Below are 17,938 nucleotides of genomic sequence, written 5' to 3'. Positions count from 1 at the left end.
GTGTGTGAGTGGGGTGTTGACTTGTTCTAGGAAACAAGGGAAAACATAACAATTTGTACAATTCCTCTATTACAATACTGTTGCATGTTGGAAATATCTTTTCCTACTGCAAAGCTTTCACAGCAAGACATATCCCTGAATCACCAGGAAATCCAGAGGAGCAACATGTAAAGTCAGCAATTTTGAAAACATAAAGGGGGGCGGCGGGGGGGCCATGGGCAGGAGGGCACGGGCAGGGACGGACACACAACAACTGTGCGCACCTATTTCATTTACATGGGAAAAAAATGGCAGCAAGAGATGAAACTGTAACCATAAATAATTATGGAGAATATTGCCAGCTATTAAAAAAAATTGCAAGTTGTGCAAGAGCTCTCCAAAATCAATCACAGTTTGAATAAGCATCTGAACTGCTTTAATATAAAACCACAAAATTTCTGGGTAATTTGGTTTGTGTTACTTTCACTCACAGTCACAAAGAGGAAAAAAAGGGAGAGCAAGGAATCCAAGCCTGATCTTAATGAAGTCAATGGCATCTGAGCTATTTTCAGCATATGCTATTTCCCTCTGCGCCATATTTTCATTGTGACTGACCCAGAAATACTATGACCCAAGGCTGGGACATTCCCTGAGTGAGCTAAAAGCAATGACAAGAATTCAGCATAGACAAACTCTTATCTGGAGCTGTGAGATAAACCAGGGTGCTGTGCATACCCGACAACTTCAATGAAAACTTGCACATGTTCTATCACCAAGATGATCTCCAATCTCCTTTTGCTTAATTTCAAGCCTGTTTACTGACACCCTGTAAACTTTACTGGAACAACAAATGTTATCTTTAGGGAAGCAGACTTTACAGTTGGCATAAATAAAGATGCCAATCCAAATGGCAAGAGTATCTCCCCAAGGCAAGACATGATTCTTCTCATAGCTACTCAATTATATACATTTCCACACTATTGCTTTTAAGTCCCATTCTCACAATCCTAAAAAAACCCTCGATCAACCACCACATGGAATCACGTGCATATACAAGATATAAACAGCCTCATTCAATTCTCAATTCTCTACACGTACCTTCCTTTGAAGTAGCACCATACATAAAGAAAAAATAGAGGCACGTATATGTTTCATATAAAAGCTCAGAACTAAATCCCTTCCATACTGAAACATTCATACATATTGAAGATAAAAATGATCAAGTCTGGACTGCAAAAACCACACTTAAGTACAACATGAACATTACATATTTTGTAGTAATTCTATTTTTTAAAAAGAAAAGTAATGATATGCATTTTTTTCAGTTGTCTTTAAAATAATGGTGTTAAAAAGATGTCAGGTGAGACTTTATCATTCTCATTCAGATATTCCAAATTAAAAGATGGCACTGGATTTTGGATTTTGTTACCAACTGGGATGATAAATGAGCTCATACCAATTCAGGCTGGAATCTTCAAAGAAAGGTACAGGATTCGGGTACTTATACCTTTAGCAACCAATCCCTTGACAAGTGTTCCAAACCTTACAACATCACACTAACCATTTTTATTATTAACTTTTTTCCTGACAGATACATAACAGTCATGCAAAAAGTTTCAGGGAAAAGTAAAACATACAGTATGGCTGCCGATCTGGACTTAAGACCTGGATGTCCATCGGTGAATATAGGGCAGACAATATTTCTCTCCTTTTCTCTCCTGTCCTTTTGTTACAGGCATGAATGGAGCGCGTTTGCCAGTCTGTCCAATACAAAGTGTCCCCAGACAACGTCAGTGCAAAGGGATGAGTAAGGCTACCTTCAACAACTTTTTGCCTAGATGAAAGAAAGAGCAAGGATTAAAAATGCATTGCTTTCACTTGCTACCACACAGGAAAAAAGTCTGGCTTTGTGAAAACTCATATAGGAATCGTCATCTTTTAACAAATTCACTGGACCAAGGGATTCACCTGATGATAAAAATGCTAACCAGACTGAAAAAATGTAAAACAAGACTTTGCCCCTGTATAGCAATAAGGACACAAATATACTGGGTTTCATAATGACACGGTATCTGATTCGTCTCCACACTGACCCACACCAAAGTTCCTTAACAGGGCTGTTAAGGAATACAATTGCCTTTTGGAGGAAACACAGATCCGAAGAGTGCTCCTCCAATTAAAGCATTACATTTTTGTCCCCCCTATGCAATATAGGACATCTTTGCCCAGGACTTCAGGTGCACTCAGTCCTTTGTTGTAGCAGGAAAAGGAAGAAACAACCCGAGAGTCCCTTTAAATTACCCTTCTTAACTTGGTCAGCAGTAGAAACAAATATTTTTCACATTGTTTTTTTAAATGTAGAGCAAGGGTCAATTATATTTTTTCTAAGACTAAATATTTGTAATTAATTTAAATAAAAAATATTTCAGATGTTTTTCAATGACCTCATTCAGCGACACCTCTTCTGGGGACGCATATAGTTTCACTTTGGATATTATCTGAACTGAAAGCCACAAAACACACATTTCCAACACGTTTTCTGAACTCAGGGAATCCCCAAATTATTGCAATAAATTTGTATAATTTAGATTCAGTAGTTTTGGAGACATTCACTAAATCAGTGAAAACACACTTAACAATTCCTCAGTCAAAACAATATGAACTCAGTTTTCACAAAATTCATGCATTTTATGTATGCATAAACACAAAGGCATACACACACCTTCAAACCAGTGTTCTGACACAGCAAACCAGTACTCAAAATTTTTTATCATACAGCTTTGAGAAAGCTGAAGTCCTGAAGGAAAGTGAGGAACTTATTTTTCTTATACCTATATTCGTATCTGCATTTAAATTGTTTCCATTGAAGAGATTAAAGAAAAAACAAAAAACAGCTATTGTTTGGCAGGGAAAGGATTCTGTTTCATTTTGAGCAGCATAGGTACAATTTGCATTGGGGGGGGGGGGGATATATATATTAAAAAAAAAAAAAAAAGTACCCCCAAAATTCTTCATATGTATTCAGACATGGACAAGTTTAAAACAGACTGACACATGCAAACAAGTATTTGCATATACATGTACAAACCAGATAATGCGGAAAAAAGAAAACAAAGCTATGATTATTCTTTCTCTTCTAGAGATAAAATTGAAACTGCTCTAAAAATTTCTGTCGTTCAAATTATCACTACTTCTCTCACCACAGAACACAATAGAATAAACAGAAATACTGATTTCACTTTCTCTTTCCATTCTCACCTTTGCTGTAGCTTCTTTACTAGTAACAGCAGTGGCTGTATTCTAGTATCGTAGCAGCTGTTTTCCACTATATATTGCCCCTATTTCCATCATTCTTAGATATCAAGTCTCCCCTTCTCCTGTAATTACATCCCTTGAAACAGTTCCAGCTGATGTGCTTGCAAACTGAAGCTCTCTAAGATGTAACAGGCAGATTGCTCCAGTAACATTAATCCACCATGCAGAATGCAAATTTCCTTTTTATTTGAATTCTGAAGTGATTCTGGGACAGGAGGGAAGAAGCATTTCAACCACCACAAGATTTCTTTATTGAAAAGTCTGGGTGAAACTTATTTTGTTCTGTGTTTAAGGAACAGAAGCAACCTCCAAAGTTCTCATTTGTTTGAACCATTATTGAAGTCTACCTTGACACCAGAACCTAAGAGTCCCAATTCACAGACTTCTGTTTCAAAACTGATCAGTGGAAGGGAAAAAAGAATAAATAAAAATTTCATTTTAAGAGAGTTAAAATTAAGATCAATATTAATGGAATTTTATTAATATGCATAACATTTTAAGGAGTTTTATCATATGGTAACAATATGAAATATACACAGCTAAATGACATCAAGCTATTATATTGGACAATGCCTGAAAGTCCATGTGCAGTTAGACACAAGGAATTTCCAAAATGCATCCTGCATAGGAATATCCTGACATCAAGTGTGCATTTACACCCTCCAGCAGTTGAGTAAAATATGTAAGAAGTGTACACCAGTGAGCAATTTTTTTTTTTTTAATTCAAAATACCTTAATTTTTCCTAAAATACTATTTCATTTATGGTTCAATAGAAAATTGCTTGGGAGGTGGTGGACATGCACTAATCTATAACAAAGTCATTTGGACAGGTTGCTGGAATTAGTGTATTCAAAGGCTTGCTCCCTTTCAGGTGGCCTTTCTCTAACTTAAAATGAGCAAAATAAATTTTACTTACCAATTACAACTTTAAGCTTTTACACATACATGCAAGTAAATTTTATACAACTTATATGCGCATGATAACTGCAGAATCAGTCTGGAAATCTTACCCTCTGCCACTCACCCTCAAATCAGAGAAATATATTCCTGTTGTATTGTATGAAAATCTCTCTTAGATTTTGAATTTTGAGAGAGCATTTTCTTTCTGTCTATGAACCTGCACCCAGCCTTTGAGCTACCACTCCATTCCGTAAAGGCCTTTACGCTTGTCTCTGCTTCTGACTGTCAGTCAGTACTTGTCACTTACTACAATGCCACCATTATCTAGCTCTTACACAGTGCTCTCAAAGGAACTTAAGAGCGTTTTATAAAGGACGTCAATATTGTTATTCCTCTTTTATAAGTGTGAAAATTGAACACAGAATGCACCTCAGTAAAAAAACTGAAAAACACCATGGAAAATACAGTGGTTTTTTGGGGGGGAGGTATATTGTTCTATTACACAGATATAAGTAAAACAAAACTCCTCCAACTTTTTACCAAAGCAAAATGATTTTATAACACATACATTTAAAATGTTATGAAATCATGAAAATGAAAATGTCATTTTAAACTATCTGAAAACCAAAGCCAGACCGGAATGCAAGAGACTTGCCTCCTCAGCTGGACATTTCACTGGCAGATGACACTCACCCTTCAGGACCAACACAACCTGCCCACTGACCACTGCATAGAATTGAACGTGCAGTCTCAAATGTCTAGGTCTGCCCTGTCTGAAGGGTCACCTCTCTGTGTCCACAAAAGCCAAAACTAAACAGCACACTTGGACAGGAGCCACCAACCGAAACTTCCATACTGTGCTTTCTATCAAGCTTTAGGAAAATCTGCTTTCTGCTTGCTCACAGTCTGAAATAAGCTGAATGTGGTTAATTTATAGGCATGCCACAAAAGCCATCTTTGGATGGGGCCAAGGACAAGTGTGTCTCTGTATATTTACTGTTGAAAAAAAGGTACAGTGACAATGCTGTAAAATCCCAGTGACCAGTTAAATGTTAGATTGCCTAGGGCCAAGGACAAGTATCTCCAACTATTTGCAAGACAAATATGAGCCTAAAAAGGGAAAATCCTGCTGTACAAGAAGGCTATAAACAGTCTATAGTGAAATACTGATACAAATAGTCTTACTTTTAAAATCAGTTTTATAGGACATAAGGCTATTTTACTTTTTGCAAGGCTATTAACAATTGCATTTAAGAACAATAATAAGGTATTGGCATTATTCTAGATTACTGGGAAAAAAAAAAACGCCTCAGTTCAAAATGAATGCAGGAGGTGAAAAATAACTTTCACCATATTATTGAATAAAGGAAACTTACCTAAAGGAACCATCCAGATTTGCCCTATGAATGAAACTCAGTTTTGCGTCAGCCCAGTAAAGTTTCTGCTCATCAAGATCTATTGTGAGTCCATTTGGCCAATAAATATCTGAATCGACAATTATTTTTCGTGTGCTGCTGTCCATTCCTGCCCGTTCTATTCTGGGTGTTTCACCCCAGTCAGTCCAATACATGTATCTGAAAAAGAAAGCAGAGGTGCACGCAAATTAAATCACAGTACATGCTGGTTAGCTTTAGGAACAGAAGGGATAGGAGCTCTTTGCAAAGCCTACGGGCTCTGTGTATATATACACAAATATAAAGAGTGGTGCATATACACAAATATATATCCCCAAAACTTTAACATACTTATTAACTTATTAACATACTTATTAATGTAAATCAAACCACAGTTCCAGAGGGTGCAAAAAAAGTCCTTCCTGAGAGTATCTCTCACAAGCATTGCCTCTGCATAATGTATTACCATTCTCTTTCAATGTTGGGCAGCTCCTGATTGTCATAAGCATTTACAACTGAGTATCATCCTTGTGTGGCCAATTATTACAAGTTAATATCCTGAATCACATTCTGAAGCAACTAATTACCTACCCAAGCAGGCAATGACCATAGCTGAACTTCCTTTTACAAGTCTGTACACAGAAAAGAATAAAATCAAGTGCCCTGAAATTTGTTTCTGTCAATAAATAAATCATGAATCTGTGCAGACTTAGAATGACATTACTTTAAATTTTGGGGTGCTTTTTTTCCCCTCCTGTCCATGTCCCATTTCCCTGTCACTCCACCTGTGGGTAATTTAAGTAGCCTGAATAGAGACATTGACACCACTTATGAATTGGAAAAGACCAGATCAAAATGTGGCAAATCACACAACGTCTGCATGAAAAGTTGAGACTGTACAGTTAGGAGAGAAATTGTCTGATCAAAAGAGGACAGTCAGTTCCCAGCTGGTAAACATTACCCAGCATAATATATCCAGGTTGCAAATCCGGCATGCCAAGGGTGCAAACACAACACAGCTGACCTCTTGCACAGCTACCTCAGGCCAGTCAGAGAAACGATATTGCTTTCCCAATGCCAATACAGCCATTTCTGGCATGGTCTGTGTCAGGAAGCCTTTAACCTGAGTGAGCCCTCAAACGAAGTTAGGTGTCTGTGCACTGGACTCTCCAGCACTCCATGTTCATTGTGCTATATTAGATCAACAGCAGAACCGCATGGGCACCACCTGGGTAGGTGCACTGAGCTCCTTCTAAGCTAAGTCCTGCTACTACTGGAGGTCCAGAAAAGCATGGTAAAGAGGTATCTATTCAGTCTTGCAGAACCCATGCTTAGCCAGACTTTTCATAACCTGGATTATCCCAGACGCACAGATCCCCTGAAGAAGACAGCACTGGCTATGCAACCACGCTAGGAACCACAAAGGAAGTAAACGAACATGCATTGTGAACACACGCAGAGGAAAAAAGCTCCATGGTTTCTTTTATGAAAGAGAGTGCCATCCACTTTGGGAAGGAAGGGGGGACTACATTTGTAATTGCTGTCATGTTCCTCAGCAGGATGTTCTCCCCTTCGCAACAAAAGATGCTCCATAAACTGCAATAGCTCTGTAGCTGCTTCACATGCAGCTGGGGCCATCATTTCAGCCAAGGAGGAAGAGGCAGCTGTACAGTTATCCCCAGCACATCTCTCACAACTCACTTAGGCTTAAAATGCTCTGATCCCCATGGACATACTGTACCCCGATTCAGCTGTACCTCCAGTTCCAGCACAGTCACAGCACCTATTTAGACCATTCTGATCATAGCAGCATATATCATCATTAGCATGTTTATCCCACTGAAGAGGGGAATATAGATAAAAATATAGATAGATACAGACAGACAGAAATGACTCACTTGTATCACAATACACATACATTTGAGTGTGGGAGGGTAAAACAAGGAGTTTTCTAGTTGAAATGCTAAAGTTTCCATGCAGATGAGTCCTCACGCTTCTGAGACAGTTCACCTTAGAGTGGCTGCAGCAGAGCTGTGTCCCCAGATGCCTTCCCCAAAACATCTCAGCTCCAGCAGCCAGGATAGACTGACTGCTCCTGAAGAAGCGGCAGAAGTAGCTTAGCTGCCCCAGTTCACAGGACAACCTATGAATGTAAATTGCCACTCATTTTGGTTTTCCTTAACAAGTCAGGCTGTAATTTGTGGCAGCTTAAACTGTGTGGGGAAGCAGCTATTGACAAACAACAGAAGCCAGAGAAAAGCAGACGGAAAAGAAACTGTCTGTGCAACCAGCTGGTGAATCAGACTGTGAAACTGATCCGGCCAAATACTCATTTTTGGTCAGGTCAAATCAGTTCTCTGATCTGGCTCACCTGCACTAGCTTGAAGTATTCAAAGGACACCTTGAACCACCCCTACAGGAATGAAGATGGACAGAAGACAGAGTGTTGAATTAAGAAAAACCTGGCTATTAAAGGTGACTTTAGGCTATATCATACAGCTATGACAGTCCTGCACTTATTCATATATTGAAATGTATAAATTCATACTAAAAAGGAACTTAGACCAAAATCAGAAATCCCATGACAGTTATTTAAAAGCAAAAACAAAGGAGACAAAACTAGCTAAGTCAAATAAAACCTTAAAAGCAGGTTAAAATAACAAGGATGAAAAAATATCCCCAAAATTACCCTTGAGCAAAATTGCACTCCTCAAGCCTCCCATTAAAATTGCAGCCTGCCCTGAAGCTCAATGCAGATGAAGAGAAAAAAAAAGGGTCTAAGCCAAAGGGCCCTCATGGCTTTTCTATGATATTAAAGGAGCTCCAGCTCAAGAGCCTCTCCCCCCAAAAAAAAACTAATTTCATAGGTGATGTGTGTTTATCCTTGACCATACAGACACTGCTCGACAAAAGTAGTACTTTCAACTTCCCATGTTAATTTCCCACAGGAAAATGACATCCCTATGTTTCAACTTGTTAACAGGTACCAAGCTCAATCCTCATCAAAGCCTGTGTCATTCAAAGGTCTAAAACTACATAGTATTAGCAAAGTAACTGTACCACAAAGGAAGGCTAGTGGGATGAAGATGCATTTAGACAACATGCAGAACAATATGAATGCAGGCAAGCGTTCTTCCAAAGCACTTCTCTCCCAGTTGGACTTTTTAAATGTAACATATAAAAGATTATTATTACCCTGTCACCACCTCGTCCTGATTGTAGGGTGTCTCAGCAATCCCGTAAGTATCATAAAGCTGATCTTCCTGGTGAACTTTTCAGAATATATCAAGTCTCTGCAGTAATCAAGCACCTACTGAAGTAATGGTTTCATTGCCCCCATGGGGTCCATCACAGGGAAGCAAGCCAAGCAATGGAATGGCAAGAACAATTCTTGTCTCCCTTTAACCTCCTCCCCTTTTCCAATGGGTTTCCACCCTTTTGGCAGGCAGCAGGTGCTGAATTGCCATGAATTATAGGAAATCAGCTCTGGTTTGGGGATCTCTTAACACATCAAGACCTTGAACTAGGAGTTTGGATATCAATGTAAGAAGAGATCAGCTGTTCCTGCAGCAGGAGTGGGAGCCTCCGGTCTACATAAGCCTATTTAAAATCACGCTGCTGCCACATGGAGCAGTTCTTTCCCTGGTTCCTACCCATGGTGCTGACATTAGCACCCTACAATAATTTAAAAAACAAACAAACAAACAAACAAAACCCACAACAACAAAAACCTTCAGTTACGTTAGCAAACTATCAGTCTGGCCAATGGTCCCACAGCACCGGTGCTTAAACAGAAGGAACAAATGAAGGCAGCAGCCACACAGCTGAAACCACCTATGAAATCTCCCCAGAGAAAGAGGCATTACTTTCCAACTCCCCCTAGACAAGTCACTCACAAATTAGGGCCTCAGACTCTACAATTAGCTAGGGTAGTCTCCTTCATCCCTCTTCTCCCACTGTAATATCTAGGCTGTTTTGACATTTTTGGTCACAACACAACTTGGACATCAGCATTGGACATCAGCATTGGACATCAGATTCCAATAATCCATAAAATGTCACATTTTAAATGCCTGTGTGGAATTTTCAAGAATGCACAAAGTGTCGAGCTTTCTTTTTTTTTTTTTTTTTACCCTCCTCTATTTTGAGTGACAAAGCTAGTTCAAACCAAATTAAGTACAAACAGTGTCCTGACTGAGACACCCTACACTGAGATTCAGCTGAAGACAGAAATTTGGGGGTAAGTTATAAATCCTAAAAAAAAAAAAAAAAAAAAAAAAAAAAAAAAAAATCCACGGTTATTATGGAAAGAATGACACAACCAAGCTTCCTCGATGTGATTAGTTATCAAGAGAAAGCCAAAGGCTTTACACCTAATCCTTGACATAACCCATGGATCTGTTTAAGAAAATGAGTCTCCTGTCAAAAGTAATGAAATCTGCTTGCATTAGCTGGGTTCATCAGAGAAAGAGCCATACAGGAAAACCAGTGGAGAAATTAAACATTTTAGTAATGTCCAGTAGTAGCTATTGTGTCTTACACTTTGCATCTTCCAAATGTCCCCAGGACACAGGATTAATTCTTACATAAACAGCAGATACTTTTGGCTGGGGGGAGAACATGCAAAAAGCTTGAAGTGGCTTCTCAGAGAAAAAAATCAGTCTGCACACCGTAACAGTTTATATGTAAGGAACTGATTTAGATCAACCTGATTTAAATTAACCTTAATTAATAGATTTAAACCTGTTGAGATTATGTAATTCAGGAGCCTGGAGTGGTAAACTGACACATTATTTATGTGGGGGGGGGGGTGTGTGTGTGGTTTGTTTTGTTTTTTTAAAAACATCATCAATAGTCCACATTTCTTATTGACCTCAACAAACACCAAGCACTTTGAAACAGTCTAGACATCATCAATGTTTCTGAGACAGATGATGGTTCAGGATTGATTTTTTTTTGTTTTTAAAATAACCTTTTTTGCTGGTGTCCAGTACATTAACAACCTCTGCTGTTTTCATTTCATTATAAAAAAAATTGGATATTTAGCCCAGATAAGGTTTCAGGAAAATTCAGTAGAATATGCAATGAATCTCAGTCCAGTACTACCTGTGCTATTAAATGCTCCCTGTTTTGGAAGCCTGTTGAAAAGATATACACTGAATAATAATGAAGAGCCTAACATAGGTATTTGGGTAGGTTTTTGTTTGGTTGATTTTGTTGGTGGTGATGGTGTTTTTAAATTTAAATTACACAGTTTTAAATATCCCTGGGCCAGGGCATACCATAACAACTGTAAGGAGCTAAAAATATCAAAACTAGTATTTGGTATCTTAGCACATATTAGATTGATCATGTTTTTTGGACTGAAATTTGGCATCCCAGAAGTTTTGTATCCCACCTGGACTGCAACAGGTCAATAAAAGTGTAACAGCACTGAGACTATAAAAGAAAATGAAAACATCAATTCCTAAAGAGCTAATAAAAAATAGAAACATTGTGAGCAAAATTCTCTGCTAAGCAGCTATCACAAATCAATACTCTTAAAAAAACCCAACCAAACCGCACTAGAGAAGCGCTGAACAAAAAACGGGCCTGGGACAAACTCTTGGGTTACTTCATTCAGTTCTTCAGACGTGCTTAAGTGTCTTCTCCCTTACTGGGTCTTAACCTTTAACTCCCGACTTCCAATGCAAAAGGAAGGGCAGGTGAGGGGAGAAGAGATTAACTTCTAATAATAATTTTGCAACAATTGCACCAATTCTGTCCCTAAACTGAATTACACTTTGCTACACCAAAGAAACCAGCAGGAACAAAGCAGAGCAAAAGCCAAAGCTTCATCATGGAGAAGATGTAAATGTATAATTCTTTCCAAACACACAACCACTAACAGTCCATCCAGTCCATCATCCAGTAGCCAGAAGTACTGGACTCAACAGAGTTCATAAAATTCAGTTACTGCTCTATCAGTAAGCACAGTAGCTTCAAGTATGCTACCAAGCTTTCTAGTCAGAAGGCAATTAAACAAATGCAGTTCAACTGCAGTCAGCAAGTCACTGGGTTTTGGCACATACTTAATTACCACATTGAATCAGGGCTTAAATGGGGCTTCAGTACTACTACCAGAAGAATGGGACTGAAAGCTACTTTGGCAAAAAAAACCCTATTTTAAAGCTGGTAAACTGCACCCCAGCAGACTTTTTTTTTTTTTTTTTTTTTTTTTTGCCTGCTTAACTCTAAAATTCCAGGTGCAGGAGCAAAAACAGGATGAAGACCATATTTCCCCTCAGTTTTAAAGCTGCAGGTCATTTCTTATTTCCTGGTGCTTCATCTCTCTTGTCATCATTTTTGCAAAGATTAGAAATCACCGCCATGCCCTCAAAGAGCCTTCAATCAGCCATCTGAGCTGGAAGGTATCACGGACATACTAAAAAGCAGCCAACACTGCCCAAACACTTTTTCCACCTCCCAAAATGCAGTATGGTTGCCAAAACTTACATAACCTGCTTACACAAAAGGGGCCAGTTGTACAGATGATGTAAATCAGCACAAACTTCTCCAATTTCAACAATGTTCTTAAACTTATACAAGCCCAGGGCACAAAACAGGAGTTTACAGGAAATTGCTATGAAGTTTAGATTCCTGCACATTTAAAACTTACCTCCCCCATCGCACCTTTAAAGGTACAAAAACTCAACTGCGAAATTAAAGACCCGTAATTGTTTACAGAAGAGAAAAGAATAGCTATCTTGTATAGCATTAAGCTGCAAATTACTTACTCAAATTACCTCTTTTTTTTTTTTTTTTTTTAAGCACTGAACTTTGAGACCTGGATGTTCTTGAAAAAAAACATTACATCAAACCCAAAAATATGCCACGTCTTTCCCTGTTCACCCATATGGAAAGGAGTAGGACACCCTAGTTATTTCTCAAAGGTAAACAAGCATGCATTCAGTACAGCTTCAACAGCCTGTTAAAAAGTCGCGTTACGTGACACCGTGAAGCTGAAGAATCCTCGGAGAGAGGGATTCAAGAAGATTTCAAACACATTAAGCTAGAGAACAAACACATTAAGCTAGAGAAGGAGGGCAGCAGTAAGGAGATACTTGCAACACTGCTCAGGAGGGTCAGGAAGAGAATTTTCAACTTGGTATGCAATTTTACTGCAAATACCTCTGATAAGTTGAGAAAAAGAAACTGCACTGGTAGGATTTCCGGGGGGGGGGGGGGGGGGCGGGGGGAGTTGCACATGCTTTGTGTGTTATGCACTTTCCCCTCTAAAAGAATGTCCAGCACATTCATATGCAAAAACTCTACAGAAAACAGAAAAACAACTATAAGAAGATAAAATGAGCCCTCATAACTGCTCCTCATGGTCACTAGATAAGGTACAAGAGACAATGCAATCTAACTTTTTCTTCCCAGACATTTTTGAGTGTGAAGAAATATTACATATAAAGAAATTATTTCACATTGAAAGCACTCCACAATCAACTCTGCATTATACCACCACTCTAGGGTGGTCAAGGAAGTCACAGAAAACAAGGTAGGGAAAGGACCTCATGAGGTCATGAGCCCTGCACCAAAAAGGCTGCTTTTTTACAGAATCATTGAATTCCTGAGGCTGGAAGGGACCTCTGGAGATTGTCTACTGCAACCCCACCACTCAAAGCAGTGTCAACCAGAGCAGGCTACCCAGGACCTCATGCAGTCAGGTTCTGAGTATCTCTTAAGGTTGGAGACTCCACAACCTCTCTGTGCAACCTGTTTCAGTGATTCATCACTCTCAGTAGAGAAGTGTTTTCTTTCATTTGAGTTCAATTCTTCCTCTATTTTAGTTTGTGCCTATTGCCTCTAGTCCTTTCACTGGATACCACTTAGAAGAGTCTGGCTCCATTGTCTTTACTCCTTCACATCACGTATTTATACACATTGATAAGATCCCCTGAGTCTTCTCCTTTCCAGGGTAACCAATCTCAACTCAATCAGCCCCACCTTCGCTGGTGGATGCTCCAATCCCTTAATCATCTTTGTGGTCCTTTGTTAGGCTCACACAAGCATGTCCACATCTCTCTTGTGCTGAGGAACCCAGAACTGGACACACTACTCCAGGGGTGGCCTCAGCAGCACTGAGTAGAGGGGAAGGCTTACCTCCCTCAGTCTGCTGGCAACGCTCCTTCTAAAGAAGCCCAGGATGCTGGTGGCTTTCTTTGCAGCAAGGGCATATTGCTGGCTCATATTCAGTTCATTGACTCCAGGTCCTCCTCTTCTTCCAAAAAATATGATTTGTTTTAGGAAAGGGAAAAATAGTCCAAATCTCACTGCATTCAACACACTTTAAGACATACTGCAGCAATTTCAAATTCAGGGGATCCTCCTTTCAAAAGGTGCAGAATGAACTGTTGAACTCTTTCTCCATCAGCTCATGAGATACCTCCCACCCTCTGCTGTTTACAGGTAGACCCAGTCATGACTTAACCTCTGACTTAACTACCTCTACCTAAAGTTAAGCCTAGATTTCTTTCTCTCTCCGTAAGGAACATTGGATGTTCCAATGTGTCAGGACGGTCCAAGAAATTACATCTACACATTGTACTGACTTAGTGGAGGACAGGGGTCCAGCAAGCATACTGAACAACAGTAATTCAATTGTGCAAGTAAGGTATTGCTTGCTCTCTTACCCACAGATCTCACAACTGCCCTTAAACATTTAGCTCAAGCCAATGTGTTTTATCTATTTCAGCGTGCTGATGCAGTTTAACTCAATGTTTGGGAAAACAGTACACTCAAACGACAGTGAATAATTTGTCAAGGCATGCAATCTAAGCGTGTTCATTTGCACGCTTATAACTTTAAACACAATTTCACAACACCCCCCCCCCCTTTAAGTACACATTCAACTGGTTATGTGGAAAAGTTCTTACTTCAGCTTATACTATTGCTTAATTTTACATTAGAAACATGTTTTGAGTTAAACCAAAGCCACCCATTCATGACAAACAGTATGGTGCCAGTCCAGCCAGACCAACATGTCGTATATGCCATGATTTCCACACTACTTCTGTGCAGCTATAAACTGCATCTATCAAGTCCTCTAATCAAAGAGAATCCCAGCTTCCACCATCTCTTTGGTCCCAGAGCCAAAGCTACATTCCTGACTTCACCTGAGAAACAAAAGCAACAAACGCTGGCACTGAGACAACCAAAGCCATCCTGTTTTCCTTCTGTTTCCTTAAGAAATGGTGTAGAAATTAAAAAGATAAGAATACCATGATTTCCAAACTACTTAAGAAGACTAAATGTGTACAGGGGAAAGAAGCCTCAGTCTCCAGGACTCAGGATACGAGGAATCACAGAATTTGTAGCAAAAAGAGCACTAACAGGAGAGCGAGATCAGAGGGGTTATTAAGGAAATCTACACAGTTCCACCTCTTCCCCATGCAATTCCACTGGGGGGGGGAGGAGGGGAGGAAAGTAAATAATTTTTTTCTGCCATCCCTGAACAGGCAGCCCTGCTCTCAAATAAAGCAAATGGTCTTTGAACAATTTATGCCCTTTAGTCATATCTATGAGCAGGAAAAGGGAGATATAACCGAAGAGACCGATGAAACATTTATGGAAAGGCTGTCACCATCAAGGGCATCCATCTGAAAGTTAAATGTAAATAACATTTCCCACAAGAACTTCAAGTTTCTCGTGCATGAGACTATTTGCAGCTATTTGGCCACACAACATATCAAAAGCTTTCCAAGTCCCAGAAATTACAGCCATACCAAGATACTGGATTTGACTTGTAACCAATTTTATCGTTGAGTACTTTTCTTACATTCTAAGAAAACAACTGTGCTACTCATATATTCAACCTCATTACAGTGTTTCAAATAATTAACCAAAAGCTTCAAAATAACTTTATACTTGAAATTAATTACTAGAGACACACAGGATATAAACTAATCTCTAGCTTTCAAGGCAGCAGTAATCATGTTTCACTCAAAACAAGCATCTTCTGCATTTTAACTGAGTACCTATGAGTGAAAGTAAGAGTTGCTAAAAAGCATAATCTTTACCCATACCCTGTTTGATGTTTTTCTTCTTCAGTATTTGCAACAGTCACAAGTCTTTATTCAGTATTTCCCCTCCTCCCAACCATTCCAAAGGAGATAAGATCATTTGATACACTGTTAAAAACATTTCACCATTCACCGTCATTTAAATCAAAAGATTCAAAGCCTCAGTCTGCTGCAGCTCATACAAATGAGGCTTCAGCATATAGATCCCAATGATTTCAAGACAGAAAGCCAACATGCTTAACCTTAAGTACACAACATACTGTTGTGTGGGACCAAGGTCCTGGCAGTAAACACCACTGCAGTTTTATTTAAGTGCTGCTATAAACACAGTTGTGAGTTATGCAAGAACAGCTATAGGTCTGGTTCATGGTTTTGCTGTGACACTGAGGAGACACTGGAATAACAACTAGGCATGTCTGAGACTTTTAATTTTAGACTCTGAACTGAGAGCTTTCTAATCTTGATAGCTGTTCCTTCTAAATCCATTTTTTAATATCCCACTTGTCATATTTAGTCATCCAATTCTTTCCTTCCTTCAGTGCCAAATATACCTTAGGTCAATGACAGTCATTGCTTGCAGATTTTGGCTAATTTGCCAGTGACAGTCATTGCTTGCAGATTTTGGCTAATTTGCCATAAGCAACCTGAAGCAATGGTTAAGGCTGGGCTATGGCACACACTTCCCTAACACTGTTCAGAACCTGATTAGACTTGTTTTAACCTCTAAACTAATGGCCATTCTGCAGAATGCCCAAACTGATGATTAATAGTTTTATCCTTTGTACTCAATAATTTTTTTATTGCTGTTTTCTAATTTGCATCTTGGTTCCTTCCCCCAAAGCCTCTGCTATTCCAAAAGGGGAAGACTGCTCCATAAATGAAGTCAGCTTCTGCGCTAGTCCACAGGCACTGCCACTCCCCAACAGATTCACACCACATCAGGAAAAGCATTTTAAGAACTGAAATGAAGGAGGAAATGTAGAAAGAGGTTTGCAGCTTTCCTTCAGCCAGTCAAACAAATTCAAAGGTCCTTGGCTCTCCTCCTCCATGAATATCATTTCCACAAACCCCACCAGAGTTAGCATGCCAGCTCAGGTATGGCCAATTCAACAACCCCAAGGAAGTGAAGTGAAGACTGATGTTATACACACACAAAAAAAAAAAAAACCACAAGACAGCATGGTATTTTTGGAGGCAATCAATTTTTATTTTTCTTAAAAATAACCATCTCACAGATGCCAGATTCAGCTCTTTGTGCCTTCAGCAAACAGAGGGTGCAGAAATTTCTCAAGCTGTACTGTCTGCTAAATAAGCCAAACCATAGAAAATACAGCCTGAACTTGAACAGTAAGCTTGCTCCAGAAGATACCGCAGCAGCCATCACACAACTACCAGCAAATTCAAGATTTATATTAACCAAAGTAGATGTTTCTAATACACTGTAGGCTTTAATCATGTGAACTAACTACTTCATTGGCACTTAGCAGTGAAAATCAAATATGAGGAATATGGATATGCTACAGTTTCTCAGAATCAGAGCCCAATGTTACAGGTTGAAGGTAGCAAGCCTTGAGATTTAGATTTAGAGGTCCTAGATTTAATGACCCTTGTCAACACACATTCTAGGCTGTTCAGATCTAAGACCTCCCCTACAAGACTGAGAATTAACTAATTTGTTTTGGCTATGCAATCACACATTCTTTTGAAAATTTCTTTTCAGGAAACTGAAGTTTGCTTGCCTCGACACACAGTAAGGACTTGCTTCTGAAATGCATTCCTGCTTCTTCAAACAATGTTCATGATATTTAGGTTCTTTTCACTGTGTTGCACAGAATTTGAGCTATCTTTTTAGCTGGGTTTGAGCAAAATCTTTACATACACTAACTTAAGTTTTGTTAGAAGCTGCTATCCTGAAAACACAGAAATACTTATGCAAAAGCTGCGAACTCAAACTTAATAAAACACCAACACTACTGAATTCCCCATCAGCGGTCCACCTAGCAAGAATGTATATAAATGCTAACGTTCTCCAAAACAGTGCCAAGAATTTTAGCTTAATGTCTTCCATTAAATAAACTCAGTTTCACATAACCTACACCAGGTCTGGGATCTGGATGTTCAGAACAAAATGTCAGTGAATTTGCAGAAAAATGCTTAGTTTATCCTTAATTTCAGGGAAGCAGAATAATTGGTTTATCACATATTCTGCCTCCTTTGATTCCTAGAATATATAGTAGATCCAGCAAGAAAGCTTTAAGGTGTATGGTAAAGAATGCCATGTT

At 39.1% G+C, this 17,938-nt stretch overlaps 1 protein-coding gene across 4 annotated transcripts in view; it reads right to left on the bottom strand.

Moving 5' to 3' along the window:
- Positions 1 to 17,938, bottom strand: part of LRP5 (LDL receptor related protein 5) — a 163,921-nt gene that overhangs the window by 103,809 nt on the left and 42,174 nt on the right. For all 4 annotated transcript variants that reach the window (XM_087745897.1, XM_087745899.1, XM_087745901.1 and 1 more), the window contains exons 3-4: positions 5,572 to 5,769; positions 1,617 to 1,813 (exon numbers count right to left, since the gene is read on the bottom strand). In XM_087745897.1, the coding sequence (XP_087602023.1) occupies positions 1,617 to 1,813; positions 5,572 to 5,769 (395 nt within the window). The remainder of the gene's footprint in view (positions 1 to 1,616; positions 1,814 to 5,571; positions 5,770 to 17,938) is intronic.

Source organism: Nipponia nippon, unplaced genomic scaffold, assembly GCF_047370975.1.
Source record: "Nipponia nippon isolate SJK-2023a ecotype South Korea unplaced genomic scaffold, ASM4737097v1 scaffold_10, whole genome shotgun sequence".
NCBI lineage: Eukaryota > Metazoa > Chordata > Aves > Pelecaniformes > Threskiornithidae > Nipponia > Nipponia nippon.
The sequence above is the reverse complement of the archived record's forward strand: the minus strand, read 5'-3'. Positions and strand labels throughout refer to the sequence as shown.